The sequence below is a fragment of the Rana temporaria genome, chromosome 9 (assembly GCF_905171775.1).
Source record: "Rana temporaria chromosome 9, aRanTem1.1, whole genome shotgun sequence".
NCBI lineage: Eukaryota > Metazoa > Chordata > Amphibia > Anura > Ranidae > Rana > Rana temporaria.
The window spans coordinates 125847532-125865950 of NC_053497.1; the positions used below are offsets into that span (position 1 = coordinate 125847532).

Genomic DNA, 18419 nt, shown 5'->3' on the forward strand with positions numbered 1-18419 from the left:
ATGGCCAAAGCGAAAAAACTGGCTTACCTTACAGTCTTTTGCCTCAGTGTCTATGCCAAGGGCTAGAAGTACGTTCGCAGAGCCACCAATCAGAATCTGCCTTGGAAAAATCACAGCTGAAATCTGGATGTTGGTTGTGGAGGAAATTAAAGAAAGGCCATTCTTCGTACCGACGCTCTGATAGGAGATATAAAATGGCCGTTTTCCCCTAAAGTGGAACTCCAGGAGAAATTCATTTTCAAATTTAGACTGGGCCAGCTTAGCTACCTGTATAAAAATCAGTATGTAATATTCAGAGGGGCAGCTGGGGAAGCCCAACTTTGAGGTTTTTTTTTTACTTACACTTGGGGAAGCCTAAATAAATTGTATTAAATAAAATCAGGTTTGTAAAGCGGATGCATTTGCTTGTAGTTACAATCTATTAGGCCTGTGAGGACAACGCTCACAGCACAGGTAAAGTGAGGGAAGTTATATTTGCAGAATTGTTTAGATGAGCAGAAATTAAAACCATTGACGATGCATATTATATATAAAAAAATAAAATCCACCAAATCATTTCTGGAGTGTTGGCATTTATTGCAAAGACTAGTTTACATTGCTTGTGTACACTGAGCACTTAGAACAGTCTCCTTCATTAATCCAAATTACAAAATACATGAAGTACAGTCAGAGACAGGGTAACAATTGTAAACATTTGCACCTTGCCGGTACAATTCCACAGACACACACACACAAAAGTCGCATACGTACATACAGACACACACACAGGCCAAAAGAAGATTGCACTTCAAAGAAGGAAAAAACAAGGAGAGTCGAAGATGAATTTCATTAGTGTTTGGAGATCCATATTTGATCATGTGACTGGCTGTCAGAATTCACCATTGTGAGTGTACAATCATTGTTGTGGTGCATTACTGAACTCTACCACTAGGTGGGGTGAATTAAAAAAAAAGCCAACATGGCATCCTAGTAGATTTTGTTTGCAATAAATCTGTCATTTCTGACATGTTCTGTCACGGTTCTACAACAGAACACGTGGAGGAAAAAAAAAGACATTATACCAATTTAGCCATTTAAAGCAAAATGACATGAAGAACAAAGAATTGGTATATTCTATAGGTTGCATGGTTACTTTCCCTTTTCAGGTGGTCAGAAATCGACTATTACTGATGAACTAAAAATTGGCTAGCTCATTTAAAAAAAAAAAAAAATCCCAGAATGCACTGGTCAGGGCAGGTCCTAAGGTTAAATCACTAAATTCTAACCCATCACTGCCAGACCGATTGGCACTTGTGAGAACGGAGCTGGCCTCCAGTTATGGCAGGTTAACGGTTGGTAATTGACTCTGTGTAAACAATGTACCTCACCTTCCTTCACATTAACATACAGACCAAAGATCAGATCATTAGGCATTAAGGCGCAGAGTCCGAAGCAGAGAGGTTTGCATTCTAGGATTGATATCTCTGTCCATAACAGCCCCACTTAAAAAAAAAAAAAAAAAAATATCGAAATACAATAGTTTGGAAGAGACAGCCAAGCCATTTTAGTGAGATAAATGCAAATTTCTATACACTTCTGAGAAATCAAATATATATAGTGTTTCCAGTTTAAAAAAAAATGATGAGACAAGTTCGGGAGGGGTTAGCACTGAGGTGGCGCCTCCATGACAAAATCTAAATACAGAGTTTACTTTATAATGGCAGGTAAGCAACTCCAAATTAGCGGTGGGCTATTAGGTCACAATTCCTGGCTGACCAACAATCACTTCTCCCAGGAATTTGTGTGGTAAGCCTCAGTCATAACAGAAAAGTCTAGGTGCCTACTGTGGTAAATATTGGATGGGCCCACAAAATGGTTCCACAATGGCCAAATCTAAAGCCTGTTCCATGTGTCTTCACGGGAGTAAAGCATATTTAAAATTTACCTTTTAAAGGAATTTCCTTCCAAAACCGAAAAACTTCCACAGTCTGAAAAACCAGTTTAACATGGTCATCCATTATGGTAACAATCCCCCAGCAGGCCTTACGGCCATTGTTTTTTGACAATTAGATTTCTAAATGGTGTATAATTAATCATACTAATGGTCAAACAAGGTTACTTAGGCCTTATTATTTCAAGAATGTTGGGTCATTTAAAGTAACAGTAGAAGGGAGACATTTGGCTTCCTTAGTAAGATCTAAATGTGGACCAAACGGCCAACGCACACAATAGACAGGTATATGAAACCCAAAGGCTTTGCAAGCAATGGGGTCAACGTTGAAGACTGTCAAATCTGAAATAGAGAAAAAAAAAAAGTTTCTTTTGTGGTCAACAGTCACCTCAAGTTTCAGAGTCACGGCCAGTTCAAGAGCCTCCAAACTCCATCATTACCATGCATACGGAAACCATAAAACTCCACCGATGGCTTCTAAAGTTTATTAAGGTAATGGAGTCTTATAGCATTAGATATGAGCTTTTTCTCCTTCACATTTTGGCAACTGTTTTTTTTTTAAATTGGAGAAAGAAATAACAATTCAAGCTGGTTATAGAGTCATCCTTTACAGAGCCCTCTATTAGGTCATATCAAACTACGGGCGCCATTTTGAACTGGCATATGTACATCTTCCTCAGATTTCAGGCTACCTGCTCCTAAAAGGTCCTGCATACTAAGCTGAAATCTGACCCAAATGCATAAAATAGACCAGAAAAAGAAAAAAGAAGCACTCAAATCACAGGGAATGTATGCACAAGGAACCAGTCCAACAGGAAAACATAGGACTAAAGGGCTCATCTCTTAAAAAATACAAAGCACCGGCATTGTACAATAGAAACGGCTAATGCCTGTCAATGAAAAAGGTATGAGCCTTGTCTGTAAACAATTTTTTGTTTTTCTGGCAGCCATTTTGAAAACACAGGTCCAACGACAACCCTGCTGAACTTCGTATCAACCACAACCTCTTTGAGAGCCCATCAAACCTCTCCACAAAAATAAAAAATAATTCATCAATGCCCAAACTGCTTGAAATGTCTTATGTCATATCCCACTGGCACCGAACAGGTTAAAGTGTCATTTAAAAGGGAGGGGTGGGGGGGACTCTTTACATTATATATACAGTAATCAGAAGGCAACAAAGCATCAAAACAAATACATAGGCTGATGACAGTGTAATAAATGTAATATAAGTCTAGCATCTATTTACAACCAATAAATATTTATAAAGAAAACATGTAAAAAAAAAAGTTATACACTACAAAAAAATAAAAAATGCCTTTCCACGGGTCTGACCAACTTCATAGCCACTGCCAGAAATAAAAGGCTTAAAAATATCATTTGGCCCCAAATTACATTTTTTGTCTTGACAGGAAAATAAAAATGTTAGTGAATAGATATATACAGTGATATGGCTGTACAGCTTTAATGTAAATGATTTAACCCTCTAACTTTGGCAAAAACCAATTAAAATGTGGCTAAAAGGCTGAAAGGTAAAGGGTTAAACACACTGGGTTTGGTGAAAAAAGAAAAAAAAAAAAAAAATCGAGCTGCAAATGGTCTTCCTGTGAACATTTTCTGGTGTCGGATCTTTGGTGTGACTTGAAATGCTGGACTGCTCGAAGGGTAGGAGAGAAGATGGGGATCAGAACCGATTTAACAAGTCCTCAGTTCAGCCGTCAGCCATTTTTTTTTTTCCTGGCAGCGTTGGCCTGGCTTGAAGAAACCCTGCAGTGGTGAAGGGGTCCCATTCACAGGCAACTGTTAATGGGTTAAAAACATTTTTTTTCCAGTCTATCTTACAAAGTGCTTTTTATAGAAAACTTGCTAAATAATGGTATCCACAGGGAGATGTTAGTATTTACATGACAGTCCCTTTAAGGGAAAAAGACAGCTAGTGGTGGGGCCAATCAGCCTCTCACAGCTTTACAAATCTGTAGTGAATCACATTACAGATTATGCAGTCAACTCCAAACCCAATTGGGCTACTCCATATTGTCCATGTTAATACTGGATTCCTGGGCATGGCACAGGCTGCTTAATGTCCTACTTCACAGTCTCCTTTGCAGAAAGGCCTCTAACCTCAACACCCCCCTTCTCTTGAAGGCACCTAAGGCATGGAGGCGGATCTTGGGTCCTTGAAGGATTTTAGGGATTTTTGCAGGGGGAGCGGCACCTGAAGTTGGTTCGTGTTGGCCAACTGTTTGAATGGCTCCAGTTCATCTTTGAAGACCAACAAATTCCACTCTTGACCTGTTTGAGATGGATCATCCTCACAGTTTTAGGAAACCAGAAATAGAGAAGGCCAGTATGTTTGGAAGAGAGAAGGGGGTCAGCTCAGGCCCTCCACCCACGGTAAACGTAAGTGCTTTCCTTTGAGTCACTACAGCTTTCCAGCTGGGTTACAGTTGGGTAGGTCACGATGTCAGAAAATGCCTTTGGCAATCTTAAGTCCTTTCTGCTTCATACGGGGCAGCGTGGAGCTAGCGCCGTGTTTAATTTTCACGCCTTTGGAAAAACCGCGTTTTTTCAGAATAAAGTCATAATTGGCTCCTGAGTTCATGGCGTAAAAGACGTTGGCGTTATCTGGTATCTTTAATTCTGGGGAGGGGGAGAAAAAAACAATTTAAAATAATTAATCAGTAATCACGGTTTAGAACAGTATCATTGCATAGCATTTCATATTTGCTTTTGCTTGCTAATGCATGTTTTTACTGCATGCATTTTGGTGCAGTCACATGCTTTTTACAGTGTGACGTTCTGTTCTCAGCTCCTGACAGCGCACACCAGCGGCTGCAGGTTGAAGCACAAATGCAAATTTTCCTTCAACTGCTGGAGGATAGATAATCCTGTGTAAGCAAGAAGTCATGTACAGTGAGGAAAATTATTATTTGATCCCCTCCAGATTTTGTAAGTTTTTCCTCTTGCAAAGAAATGAAAGGTCTATAATTTTTTATCATAGGTGTATTTTAAATGATAGAGACAGAATATCAACCAAATGTTAGTAATATAAGTATTTGATCCCCAAGCAAAACATGACTTGGTACTTGGTGGAGAAACCCTTGTTGGCAAGCACAGAGGTCAGACGTTTCTTGTAGTTGGTGATCAGGTTTGCACACATCTCAAGAGGGATTTTGGTCTACTCTTTACAGATCTTCTTTAAATCCCCAAGGTTTCTTGGCTGTTGCTTCGCAACTCAAAGTTTCAGCTCCCTCCATAAATTTTCTATAGGATTAAGGTCTGGAGACTCCACTCCATGACCTTAATGAGATTCTTCTTGAGCCCGTTTCTTTGTTGCCTTGGTGGTATGTTTTGGGTAATTTTCATGCTGGAAGACGCATCTTCAGGAAAGAAGGTTCTCATCCAAGATTTTACAATACATGGCCCTGTCCATTGTCCCCAGATTGCGGCAAAGTCGGTCTGTACCTTTAGCAGAGAAACAACCCCAAAGTATAATGTTTCCACCTCTGTGCTTGGTTGTAGGGAAGGTGTTCTTAGGGTCATAGTGAGCATTTTTCTTCCTCCAAACACGGTCGAGTTAATGCCAAAGAGCTAAATTTTGGTCTCATCTGACCACAGCATTTCTCCCAATCCTTCTCTGGATCATTTAGATGTTCACTGGGAAAGACGGGCCTATACATGCGCTTTCTTGAGGAGGGGGATCTTGGGGGCGCTGCAGGATTTCAATCCATGGCGGCATATTGTGTTACCAATGGTCAGTTTGGCAACTGTGTTCCCAACTGCCTCGAGATCATTCACAAGCTCCTCCTGTGTAGTTCTGGGCTGATCCCTCACTTTTCTCATGATCATCCTTACCCCATGAGGCAAAATCTTGCCTGGAGCGCTACACCGAAGGCAATTGATGGTTATTTTGTATTTCTTCCATTTGTGAATAATCGCTCCAACAGTTGTCTCCTTCTCACCAAGCTTCTTGCTGATGGTCTTGTAGCCCATTCCAACCTTGTTCAGATCTACAATCTTGTCCTTGATGTCCTTTGACAGCTCTTTGGTCTTGCCCATGATGGTGGGTTTGAGTGGAAGAAAGTTTCTTTGGGCAGGTGTCTTTTATACACGTAACGAGTTGTCGTTAGGAGCAACTTCTTAAAATTGACAGGACTAATCTGTGTACCACATACTGTAGCCAGTCTATGGGAGCCAGAATTATTGTTGGTTGGTAGGGGACCAAATATTTATTTTATTCACCGAACTGCAACTCCATTTATTGTGTATTTATCTTTTTTTTTTATGTGTTTTTTTCGGTTGATATTCTGTTTCTAGGATTTAAAATACACCTATGATAAAAATTTATAGACCCTTTATTTCTTTGTAAGTGGGCAAACTTACAAAATCCGCAGGGCATCAAATCATTATTTTCCCCACTGTAAATGTAATTTCCTATGTTGCAGCGCTAGTGCTTATTGACGGGCCTAAAGCTGTCAACGTGAAAGAGTCACATGCTCCCCCATACCCAGAATAATCAGATATTTTATTCACTTCTGACCATTAAAAGAAGCAACCAGCTGAACAGAATGGTAAATTATTTGGCAGGTAAAACGGATACGTGGATTTCAGCGGTGTATTCTACTGCTTAGCTGGAGTTCATCTTTAACAGAGTGAAACCTCTGATGTCACAGTATCTAGAAAGCAGACAAACCGGTCTTTGTCTCTACAGAAAGTTTCCTCTGAACTGTCCACTTTTGATTTATTAAATCAAACAAAAAAAAAAACACAGTTCTGTTTTCAAACACGTGCTATGAAAATCCCTTTACCTCTCTCCTCCGATATGATCTGAACCAGTTCATAGTCTTCTGCCCGCTCCCCATCCAAGTTATGTTTGGCCATCGCTTTACGGATCACCACTGGCGTTTTATCCTGACTCGTCACCTACAAGGGGATGAAAGACATAGTTGAGAAAAAAGGCTTCTTATACTGACATCCAAACAGCGATATCTTAACCACTTCAATACCCCCTTCCTGCCCAGGCCAATTTTCAGCGCTGTCACACCTTGAATGACAATTGTGCGATCATGCAGTGCCCAAACAACATTTTTATAATTTTGAGACCGATGGAGCTTTCTTTTGGTGGTATGTAATCACCAAGGTTTTTATTTTTTGCAAAACAAATGAAAAAAAAAAAAAAGACAAAACTTTTTTGCGGGTGTGCTCCTGTGTCCTGCTGCGTCCATTGACACAGACAGCAGGACTCAGCCCCGCCCCCCGTGTCACTGGATTTGACTGACAGCAGTGGGAGCCAATGGCTTCTGCTGCTATCAATCTATCTAATAAGAACCCGAGACAATGGCTGGAGGGCTGGAGCTGCTGGGCGCGTTCTCAACACTGGAACAATCGTGTTCAGGTAAGAAATGTGGGGGGGTATAAGCATAGAATGCATTAAGGTGATGAACCAAGACTTTACAACTCCTTTAAGGTTAAAAAAATAAAAATTCTATTGTCAACTCCTCTCCAAATATACTTACCTGAGCCCGATCTCCATCCGGCGCTGTGCCCAAAGATCATCTCTCACCCTCCTTACAGGACTCCGTGAGAGCTATTGGCTTCTGCTGCTGTCAATCAAATCAAGTGAGCAGGGCAGAGCTACACTGTCAGAGCCCAGAGCACTGGTGGGGGATCCCAGACGAGGGGGATTGGGGCTGCTTTGTGCAAAACCATTACACAGAGCAGGTAAGCATGAAAATAATAACTACTTTACATATCACTTTAAGTAGAGCTAGGGGGCCTACCTAAACAATCCATTACATTTATATTTAATAGGCTAGGCTCCCACACTACGGAATGTAATATGCGTGCCTCGCTCTAATCATGTGTCAAGACTGCTTGTATAAATACAATATTAGTATGTAATGCCCTATACCCGACTGGCTGCTATAGCAAACACACGCTTTCTTTTTGAAGATTTAGCATAGGTTAATGATAGCTCACCAGAATGCTCTTGTACAGGTTGCCGTTATCCACGTCTAGGCTGACCCGGATGATGCAGCAGTCATCTATTTGCTGGTTGTAGAGCGGGAGAGACAGTGAGGAGTAGCTGGAAATGCCAGAGACTGACCGCTTGTGGGTCCGGGAGGCAGAGACGGGAGTGGAGGAGACTGAGGAGGAAGAAGCACTGCTAGAACCTGAACCAATGCCAGACGTGTCCAGAGAGGAGAGTGATGTAGATTCCCAGAACTGAGGGGGGTAAAGATAAATAAATAAATAAATAAATAAATGCCATGTAAGGTACAGATCTCAGTTGTTTTTGAATTGCAAACTGGGTGCTTGCATCTCTCAGGTCTCCTGTGATATGAATTACTATTATTCCCCATCGCCTGTATAAAGCCAAAATATCTGGGTAAGTAATGACACCTTCACCAAGTTTTTTTTTACTAACTTCTATATGGCTGTTACTAGGAATATTTCGTAATCTGCCTAGTTGCTGGTCCGAGGTGGTAGAACTTCCTGTCCTAAGACCCCAATGCCTCCTGGGAAATGACGACACTCGTTTCCCAGGAGTCTCTGGGCATTATTGTGCCTAAAAATCCCAGCATGCACCTTTCTCCGAAAATCCAGGAAGAAACATGAACTGGGCTTCATAATGCTCACAGCTATGATGGAAATGGCCAGAAGATCCCTGAGAAGATATCTGGGAAGTTTTTGCAACTGTTTATGTACCGATCGTGCTTCATTAATATGTTTTAATGAATAATCATAATAATGTAATTGAGATTGAAAAAATAAAATAAAAAATTGTATGCCTGGAACCCGGCTTTAAAGCAACCCTCTGTCCCAAATTCTGCCTTGGACAAAGTATGGAAGGTTTAAAATTTCTCTTTTAATCCTACATGGTCACCATAACAGGAAATCCCCCCCCCCTCCCCCTCTCTCGGACACAGACCATAATAAAAACCTGACAGACAATCTAACCATTCCACGCTCTTTCCAAAATTAAAAAGAGAAAAGTTTTAGATGGAGTTCCACTTTGGTATACAAGCTAATCTTACCACGACTAGTGACATATTACAGAACACAATGGCTACCACATTCGTAGCACACTAAATCTAAAAGCTCAGTAAAGCCAATCTTTTTTTTGGATAAAAGGAAGTGTGCCCAGAGAACTGCAACTGCAACTTCTAAAGTATGGTTCATAGGCGTTCATAAAAAGTAGCAACACGTACAGCAAGCCAACGCATTTCGGGGAATAGACTCCCCTTTCTTCGGGGCTGTTGCTGTGTACTATTTAAATGGTTATGTTGGATAAAGGTTTAAAAAAAAAAAATAGGATGGCAGGATGCCGGTGCATTGCCACGAAATGAGATTTGCCATCGGATGAGATGGTCCGCCTCCATCACATCCTATTGGCTCACTCCTGTCACGTGACATATTTAAACATCAAGTATCGACGCGAACATCAGTCTCAGCTAGGCTATCATAGGGAGAGGATCTCCTCTCCCTGTGATAGCTAAAGCTGCACGGAGCTGGTGCACGGAGCTATTTGTGTAGTGCTGCGCCTGCGCACTACTACTTTACCTGCACCCGATGCTCTACTTTCTGTTCCCCGTTCCCTGAGCCTTAACGGGGGACGGGGAGTAGAGCTGCGGGCGCGGGGTGTAGTTAGCGCTGGCGGGAGGCACGCTGACAGCGCTATCGGGCATTGGGATCCCGATAGCGCTGTGGATCTATCGCGCTCGCGGGGAGGCATGACAGCGATATCGGGGCGGAGGGATCCCGATTTCGCTGTAGATCCCGAAGTGACATTGTAATAAAGGAGAACATTTATTAGCCTAGTAAATGTATGAGCTTCTGTGGCCCGAATCCGCTCTCGGAATCGGGCCACAGAGGCCATGTGAGCTCCGTGCACCAGCTCCGTGCAGCTTCAGCTTTCACAGGGAGAGGAGATCCTCTCCCTAGGATAGCCTAGCTGAGACTGATGTTCGCGTCGATACTTGACGTTTAAATATGTCACGTGACAGGAGTGAGCCAATAAGATGTGATGGAGGCGGACCATCTCATCCGATGGCAAATCTCATTTCGTGGCAATGCACCGGCTTTAGGTACTAAATTTCTGTAACATTGTAAAGGTTTTTATCTTCTTGTATATGCTTTTGTGTAGTTTAGCTTTACTGGTCCTTTATTTTTTTTAAACAGACAACACAAACATCGCAAACATCACAAACATGTGGGTTTAAAAGGAAACTAATCCCTGGAAACAAAATGTGACGGCAATGTACCGACTGGCATTTTTTAATCTTAGCTTGCAAATGCCACTAGTCTAAACAGCATCACATTCACAAAGCATTAGCAGAAATTTGCCAACCATTCAGTAAAAGATTCAGCAGAACTCAGCCCAGGATTCCCCCAGAGCTTGCAAAATGCCTGCTGAAGCCCACTGAATGCCATCTGGAGTCTGCTAAAGCTTGCGAAATATCTTGTTCATGCTACAATCGGCCTCATCCTGGGGGCTGGAGCAAGAAAAATTGAAGTGCTTCGACAAAGCCTCCAAACACATTTGAGGTGATTTATAAGCCAAGATTAAAAATACCAGTTTGTTCTTAGCCAGTCATCTGCATGTTTAGGTTCGACATGCAGAAATCAAATGTATTTGATTAAATGCAACCGAATTTTAAATTTCCCAAATCCCGTTGAGAATATTGTAGGACTTTAACCACTTGCCGACCGCGTGCCGTCGTTTGGCGGCAGCAGTATTTCACTCCTGCACAAATCGCCGTAGCTGTACAGCAGGCGCTTAGAGCAAAGGGGGGCACGGGTGCACCCGCCGCGTGACGTAGGAGCCAATGCGCTTGGCCGGCGGCCACCCTTGGTTGCTCGTGAGAAGGACAGAATGGAGATCTGTCAATGTAAACCAACAGATCTTCATTCTGTCAGGGAGGTAGAGACAGATCGTCTGCTCCTAGTACTTAAGAGCAGCGATCAGTCTCCTCCCCCAGTCAGCCACAACCCCCCCCCACAGTTAGAAACACGTTTAACCCCTTGATTGCCCCTAGTATTAACCCCTTCCCTGCCAGTGTAATTTATACAGCAATCAGTGGCTATTTTTTTTTAGCTCTGATCGCTGTCAATGGTCCCAAAAAAGTGTCCGATCTGTCCGCCGCAATCCCGATAAAAATCACAGATCGCCACCATTACTAATAAAAATGCCATAAATCTATCCCCCATTTTGTAGATGCTATAACTTTTGGGAAAACCAATCAACAAACGATTTTTGCGTTTTTTTTTATACCAAAAATATGTAGAAGAATAAATTTCGGTCTAAACGAAGGAAGAAATATTTTTTTTTTTATATACATATATACGTTTTGGGGATATTTATTATAGCAAAAAAAGTTAAAAAAATATTGCCTTTTTTCAAAATTGTTGGTCTTTTTTGTTTATAGCGCCAAAAAAACAAAACAAAACAAAAAAAAAAAACGCAGAGGTGATTAAATAGCACCAAAAGAAAGCTCTATTTGTGGGGGAGAAAAAAAAGGATGTAATTTTGTTTGGGTACCACGTCGCCTGACCGTGCAATTGCCAGTTAAAGCGACGCAGTGCCGCATCGCAAAAAATGGGCTGGTCAGGAAGCGCGTGAATCCTTCCCAGGGCTGAAGTGGTTTAAACGCCCATTAATGTCACGTTTTCTGGATTGAATTGACACATAAAAATTCACCAAAGAATGACTGTCATGGCTTGCTACGTTGGACTTGTTTGCCCGCAAAGTTTCCACATTTTGTAAGGGTGTAGTTTCCGTCAACCACTGAACAATACTAGACAAGATTCTACAACGCCTTCCACACAGCAAAGCACAGAGAGCAGGGACTGACCCCCTCGAGAGCGCAGCGTTCTGTGGCCTGTGCTGGCGGAGCCTGGGCTGGTTCCTCCCGTACCTTCTTCTCCTGACAGTCCGGGGACTCGGGCACAAAGCTGATGTTAATTTCTTCCACATCAGAGCTGCTGGATCCGGCTGAGGTTACACTGACGGAGTCGGTCATGTCACCTCCGCAGAGGTGGGGACTGCACTTGAGCTGATCAAAAGATTTGGAATGGGAGCTGACGCTGGCGCATGGCTCCGAGCTTGGCGGCTGGCGGCTACGAGAAGTAAAAAGCCTCAGGTTAGTCTTAAAGCTTTCACGGTGTTTAAAGTAGTAGATCAAAATAAACGTTTTATGGTTAATAATTATCGCTGCCAATCCTACCAATTTGTGATTGCCCTGTGAAACTACAGATTTTTTTTTTAAGTCAATCCTAAATACCTAGCAGATATAAAAATAAAGTGCCAGTCTAATTATATGTTCATTAACAAAACTGTCTAAAAAAAATTCTACAGCTAGCGAAAACTGGAGAGTGACAAATCTGGTGCAGCTCTGCACAGAAAACCAATCAGCTTCCAGGCTTTTTTGTCAACGCTTAATTGAATAAGCTGACGTTAGAAGCCGATTGGCTACCATGCACAGCTGCACCAGATTTAGCACTTTCCAATGTTAGTAAATTAAACCGTTAGTCTCCTGTAATTCATCGCAGAGCAGCATTCAGGAAAAAAGGAGTGTAACCATCTGACCCATTCAGGTCTTTATTGCTCTGCACAGTGCCGACAGTCTAAGAACTTGTGTCAACAAGCTTTTATTTGCATTAGACAGGTTTTGCTTTTCCATACAGGTCTGTGGAAATGCAAAAACCCAGGTCAGGTCAAATACAGATCAGACGGAGGTCACCAGTCAATGAATTCTGAAGCAGCTCAGAATGTTGCCATCAACACAAGCCTAAAGGCAATCAACATTGGGCCTAAGGGCCCTTTCACACGGGCGAACCAATCAGGTCCCTATGGACCGGTGGGTGTAAACAGACTGATGTCCGTTTACACCAACCTACCTCAGGCCTGCTAAAAAATGGAGGAGGACTGCGTCCTCTTCTGTTTGGGTGGACTGGATCTGAGGTGATCGGGGGTTAATGGACAGTGGAGTCCGTTTTTCTTCCGGCCGCCCAGAGAGCAGGGCCTGTCAGTGTCTGCTCTGCATAAACTGAGCAGACACTGACCTTTCATCTGGCTTACTCTGCAGACAGATCCCCTGCGGATCAGAACAGCAGACACCCGTGTAAAAAAGGCCCTTATAGTATGAACACTCTTACAAAAAGGCTGAGCAGACAGATGACCTAGACAGTGTGCTGCTTCTCTTTCCTGGTTGGGGGCAGGTCCTGAACCAGGTGTATTGCTTAAATCACAGTATGTCTACAGTGCAGTTTAGGACCCAGTCTATTTCATGACCTCAAGATTGTATACCAACATTCAGATTTTTAAACCAGAGCAAAGGGTTTCTGTGTTCTCCTATCTCATGTAATAAAAAAAATAAAAATTATATGGTATAATGTTTTTATGCCATATTTTTTGTTGATCTAATTGTTTTACCATTTTTTAAAACAAGCTGCATGGATGTGTTACACTTACTCGCTCCATCGCTTTATGATCCCCGTGTTTTTCTTGGCCTTCAACGTGTTACTTGCCGATTCAGACAAGGGTTCGATTTCACAGGATAAGCTATAGCTGCAGGAACAAGACAACAATATATACATAAGAACAGGAGCCAGTTAGTGCACTGACACATTACAACTACAATATGGCTATAGCAATGCTGTGAAAAGATTGCAAACGTATCAATATTCACCTTTCAGCCTCCGTCAGTCGCTCCACGCTGTGGAACCATTCAACAAAAGACTCTTCAGGAATGAAGCTGTAGTTGTTGCAGGCCGACTGCAGTAGTTTTATTTGTGCTATAACCTCAAACTCCTGAAAAGACAGAAACAGTACAACAGATATAAGAACGGTTGTCTAAACGTCAATATATATCCTTAATAACCCTACCAGTAATAATCAAATCTAACTCTCAGTGAATAGGGTAAGCTTAACAAATAGTCCCAATCTAACCTCTGTAATAAAGAAAACCAAGACTCACCTTCCGTCTCTTCTCAAAGTTTATAAGGCTACCCTGCAATAAAAAAACAAAACAAAGAGTTCATCAATGAGGGTTTGCAATACATAAGCCCACTTATGTTTACCTACATAACATAGTACCACCGCCATGATAGAATTAACCCTTTCTGTAAGGAAAAGGTAGATGTGAGAAAACCCCAAATATCTACTTCTCTGGCTCAGAGCTAGACAGGTCTGAGCCAAAAAACGCTTACCTCCCACAATTCAATGTGATTGCTCCCCTCTTTGTGCGATTAGCATTATGTAAAGAGGGAGGACTCAAGCATAATCGGTGATATTCCGGGGGGGGGGGGGGGAGTAAAAATTTGCACGCTGAGCGCTCTCCAACTGTAAATTTGGTCATTTCTACAAATATTTTTAAACAATATCCCACTAGGGTTCACTCAGGAAAACATGAAAAAGTAGTTAACATTAAAAGGTACACTGAACTGAGAACACACACAAAGCACCTACCTCTAAATAATCCTTCATTGCAGTATCCAGCATCACCAGGTCAGTAAGGAAAGTGCCCAGATAAGGTATGGTGCCCTGCATAACTCCCTGCAAATTGAAGAGGGTGTATTAACACTAATGGACACTAGAGGGAGCAGGCAGAAAAGCCATCCCGATTTGCAGAGGAATTACCTACCAATTCTCGCTGCTGCTGTTGTCTCTTCTGTGCTCTTTTAGGGTTAATATCCAGGGTTGCAAATTTAGAAGTGCCCTCCTGCAAAGTTAACAGAAAGAATGGAAAATGAATGGAAAAGTTCTACATGTACATATGTGAAACAGAAACAAAAACAAAAAGCATTAAATCACATAAGAAAAAAAAAAAAAAAGAAAAGGCAAGCCATTCTTAATGGGGAATTCTCGGCTGGTATCATGCCAAAAATCATGGATTGCCTGGGGCTGGAGAATAATAAACAAGCCACGCCCTCCCACCCCAATAGACCTCTGACTGCATGCCAGACCCCTCGGAGCAATGTAAACTATGCATGAGCAATTGTTTCACGGCGATTTGGCGATAATACGTGGAATTTACTTAAAAGGCCGATCCCTAGGTTTGTAACCAGGCCAAGAATAGAATAACATTTGTGTCTCTGCCTTAGCTGCGTAATAGAGATTAAAATGTGTTTTACAAGTGGCGGGCAGCTGCCTCGGAGGTAGTCAGAAGTGGGAGCAAAGTATTTTGGGAATGTGAAGCGAAGAGCCTGGCTGGTGAATAGCTAGGTGCCCACTCAGGATTCTGGAATCTTGTGTACCACAATTTCATCCTCATTCTACAAAAACAGCAGCTGTTTCTAAAGTGGGTTTAAATTAGACTTTTTGTCACTTTTCCTCATTCAGGGCAAATTTTGTCACGTTTCCTCATTCAGCGCAAATTGAGAGTCTTCAAAGTCCACTTCCTGACCCAGGTTGATGTATCTTTGTCGCATTCCCTTGCCGATCCGTTCATTAGAGCGGAGAGTCGACCCCGTGGAAGGGTTACGTTACAAAGGGTTGATGTCTTCCTCCTCGTCAGGTTAACAGTATTTATACTGCATTATGGGAAGCGTTCCAATGCTCCTCCATACCAAACGTAGAAAAGCAAGGGACTACAGCAAAGGCGAGAATAGGTGAGCCAGAGTGGGCTAACGATCCTAAGCGTTCCCTGGCATGTCTTGTTTCAAGGTAGGTGTCCCTTGCTACATCCGGTGGATCCCCCGACTTCTTCCCTCCCTTTCCTTCTACTTTGCGAATTCCCTATACAGTATTGTAAAATAATCATAGGCTGCTCTCCTTTTGTACCAAGCAGCTCTTAAGCGGGGTCCTTTCCTTTTGCTTGTTGTACTGCGTTTTGCTCCAATCAACACGGTTTTCGGGGCTGTTACCATGCATAAAAACGTTTGTGCGATTCTATGCGGTTTCACATGTGTATAGCGGCTTGTTATTCAACTGATCTATACAATGGCTATACTCGGTTCTACTAATCTAGATTCATAAGAATAATCTTTGAACGGAAAAAAAAAAAATTATATATATATATATATATATATATATATATATATATATAATCGATAGATAGATAGGAGATATATCTATCTATATATATATATCTATCTCTATCTATCTATCTATCTATCTATCTATCTATCTATCTATCTATCTATCTATATCTATCTATATCTATCTATCTATCTATCTATCTATATCTATCTATATCTATCTATATCTATATATATATATATATATATATATATATATATATATATAGAGAGATAGAGATTACTGATGTAGTTTCTAAATATCCAGCATGCGCTTTTCTCTTCTTTGACTCTCACCCACATTTGCGAATAGGCCCATCAGAAGATTTTTGTAGCAAGAATCTGCGGTTTTCGACACCTGGGATCACAAGTGGTTGTGAACATCTGCAGCCCGAAAGTCAATACAAAGCTAAGACAGGCTAACAGGAGCTGTTGCTGTCCATCACTGGTCACATGTTATCACACTTTAAAGTACTTACCTGCTGTTAGGGAATGATGATCGACCTAGGACATAATCTGTCTGCATCCATGGACGATCATCTGCCCTAACCGCAGGTGACTGCTGGATGTGCCGATACGTGTGAACATCAGTGGCTCTGGTCAGCCCGTCATTGTTTTTTACAGGCATCCTGGCAGCAGCTGGGTGAAATCCACAGGAATCTGCTGATGGCTCCATTTACAAGTGCCATTCAGGGCTCCCCTACTCATAACTGAGCATTTCAAATTATAGTTCATCACGATTCTGGCATCCTTTTTGTTCTGTGCACTTTGAAGCTATACAGTATATGATCTCCCATAGCAATCAATAAAAAGGGGGCACAGGGGAGCAGCAAAGCTAAAAATTGTGAAAGAAGTGTAATGGCATACAACTGAGAAAAAAGCCGAATGTACAGTGAGATTATCACACGGAGGTGCCCTTTAATGGCACTGTCAGGCTGCCTGTTGCTTTTGATAATGAAGCATGAAGAGCGTGGGCTGAACAGAGAATGAAGCTGGCCAATAATTTGATCTTGGCTATGGCTGAAGAGGAGAGATAAGGAGAGGGATTCCCTTATACTCCCACACACATCATCACGCCCAAGCATGACACACTCAACCTGCACTTGGCCTGGTGTGAGCAAGAGGGCGTGTACCAGGGGTTCCCCTTCCCGATAAGCAGATGACATAAGACAAGCAGCTTTTACGTATGGCACGTACACACCAGCCCTATAGGAGGTACCCTGCTCACGCCAAGAATATCCAAGAAAAATAGAGGGGAGGACTGGACAAAAAAAATATAAACATAAACAGAAAGATGAGCTAAAGGAGATAAGACACAGAAGTATACGTCTCGAATGTGGCCTTTTAACACCCCAGCTGATAAAGACACGTGAACAGCTATGTGCAATATGGTGCTCTATGTAAAAAGGAAATTTCAGAGAAAATCTAAAAATAAAATGACAATGTGCAAATATGTTATAGAGTCACGACCGTGCAACTGTCAAAATAAGGCCATTGCCCCACAGTAACAGTTCCTTATTTTAGAGGCTCGAAAATATAAATTAATATTATATATATATATATATATATATATATATATATATATATATATATATATATATATATATATATATATATATATTTGTATTATTAAAATGCAACAGGATGTACTAAAAATATTTATATAAAAAAAAAAAAACATTCTGCACATCTCTCCAAAACATGCATATCTCCCCATACATACAACAGCAATGTATGAACAGAATAATGCCTGTTGATCCTGCCAGAAATGCTGTAAGCGCCCAACTTCCTGATGCACTAAAATTCCAAGTGCTGTTGTCAGCCATGCCCAATTCTCCTCTGTGGATTAAACCCATGTCCTTGATATTATTGAGATAAGGAGAGACACTTCCTGGAATATGATGACAAAGCTCACTCACTGTACTGTGTAGGAGCAGTGTTGTCACCCTAGGACAGAAAATGTGGTACTGGCAGGATCACCAGGTAAAAATAAAAGAGAAAACAGCCTAAAAATATAAAGACAGCCATTACATGCAAGGACTGGAAAACTGCGATACATTCCATTTTTGTTGTAGGGTTTAGATAGGGGTTCTTTGAGCAATGAGCAGTTTCTGCCTCTCAGATAAGTTCCCACTGACTCCATTGGTATTTTTAGCCATCTCCAAGGGGGGTAAATTCTTCCCAATGACCACAAATGTAAGGAGTATTCTTCCTACTGACCATCATGCCAATTTACGAATTGCAGATATAGAAAGTATTAGTAGGGGTTCCCGAGACCAGAAATTTACTTTGGAGCCCTGTACACACGGACGGGAATCCAGTCTATTTGAAAACCGTCAGACGGCCACTCAAAAGAACCGCCGTTCTTTTGAATGGCAAGAACGCGGTGACGTCATCGACTACGACGAGCCAGCGCTCGTCACATTCGATGCCGTCAACGCCATCTTGCTACACCCCACACTAACCTTGT

General features: G+C 41.8%; 1 protein-coding gene across 7 annotated transcripts in view; it reads right to left on the minus strand.

Annotated features, from left to right (window-relative positions):
- Window positions 1-552: 552 nt before the first annotated feature.
- RALGDS (ral guanine nucleotide dissociation stimulator) overlaps window positions 553-18419 on the minus strand; it is a 225285-nt gene continuing 207418 nt past the window's right edge. For 4 of the 7 annotated variants that reach the window (XM_040324446.1, XM_040324445.1, XM_040324444.1 and 1 more), the window contains exons 10-18: window positions 14575-14652; window positions 14400-14486; window positions 13909-13941; window positions 13621-13742; window positions 13404-13499; window positions 11785-12049; window positions 7910-8155; window positions 6739-6853; window positions 553-4570 (exon numbers count right to left, since the gene is read on the minus strand). In XM_040324446.1, coding sequence (XP_040180380.1) covers window positions 4395-4570; window positions 6739-6853; window positions 7910-8155; window positions 11785-12049; window positions 13404-13499; window positions 13621-13742; window positions 13909-13941; window positions 14400-14486; window positions 14575-14652 — 1218 coding nt within the window. In that variant the 3' untranslated portion in view covers window positions 553-4394. The remainder of the gene's footprint in view (window positions 4571-6738; window positions 6854-7909; window positions 8156-11784; window positions 12050-13403; window positions 13500-13620; window positions 13743-13908; window positions 13942-14399; window positions 14487-14574; window positions 14653-18419) is intronic. The other 3 variants (XM_040324447.1, XM_040324443.1, XM_040324442.1) reach the window with 3 other exon arrangements.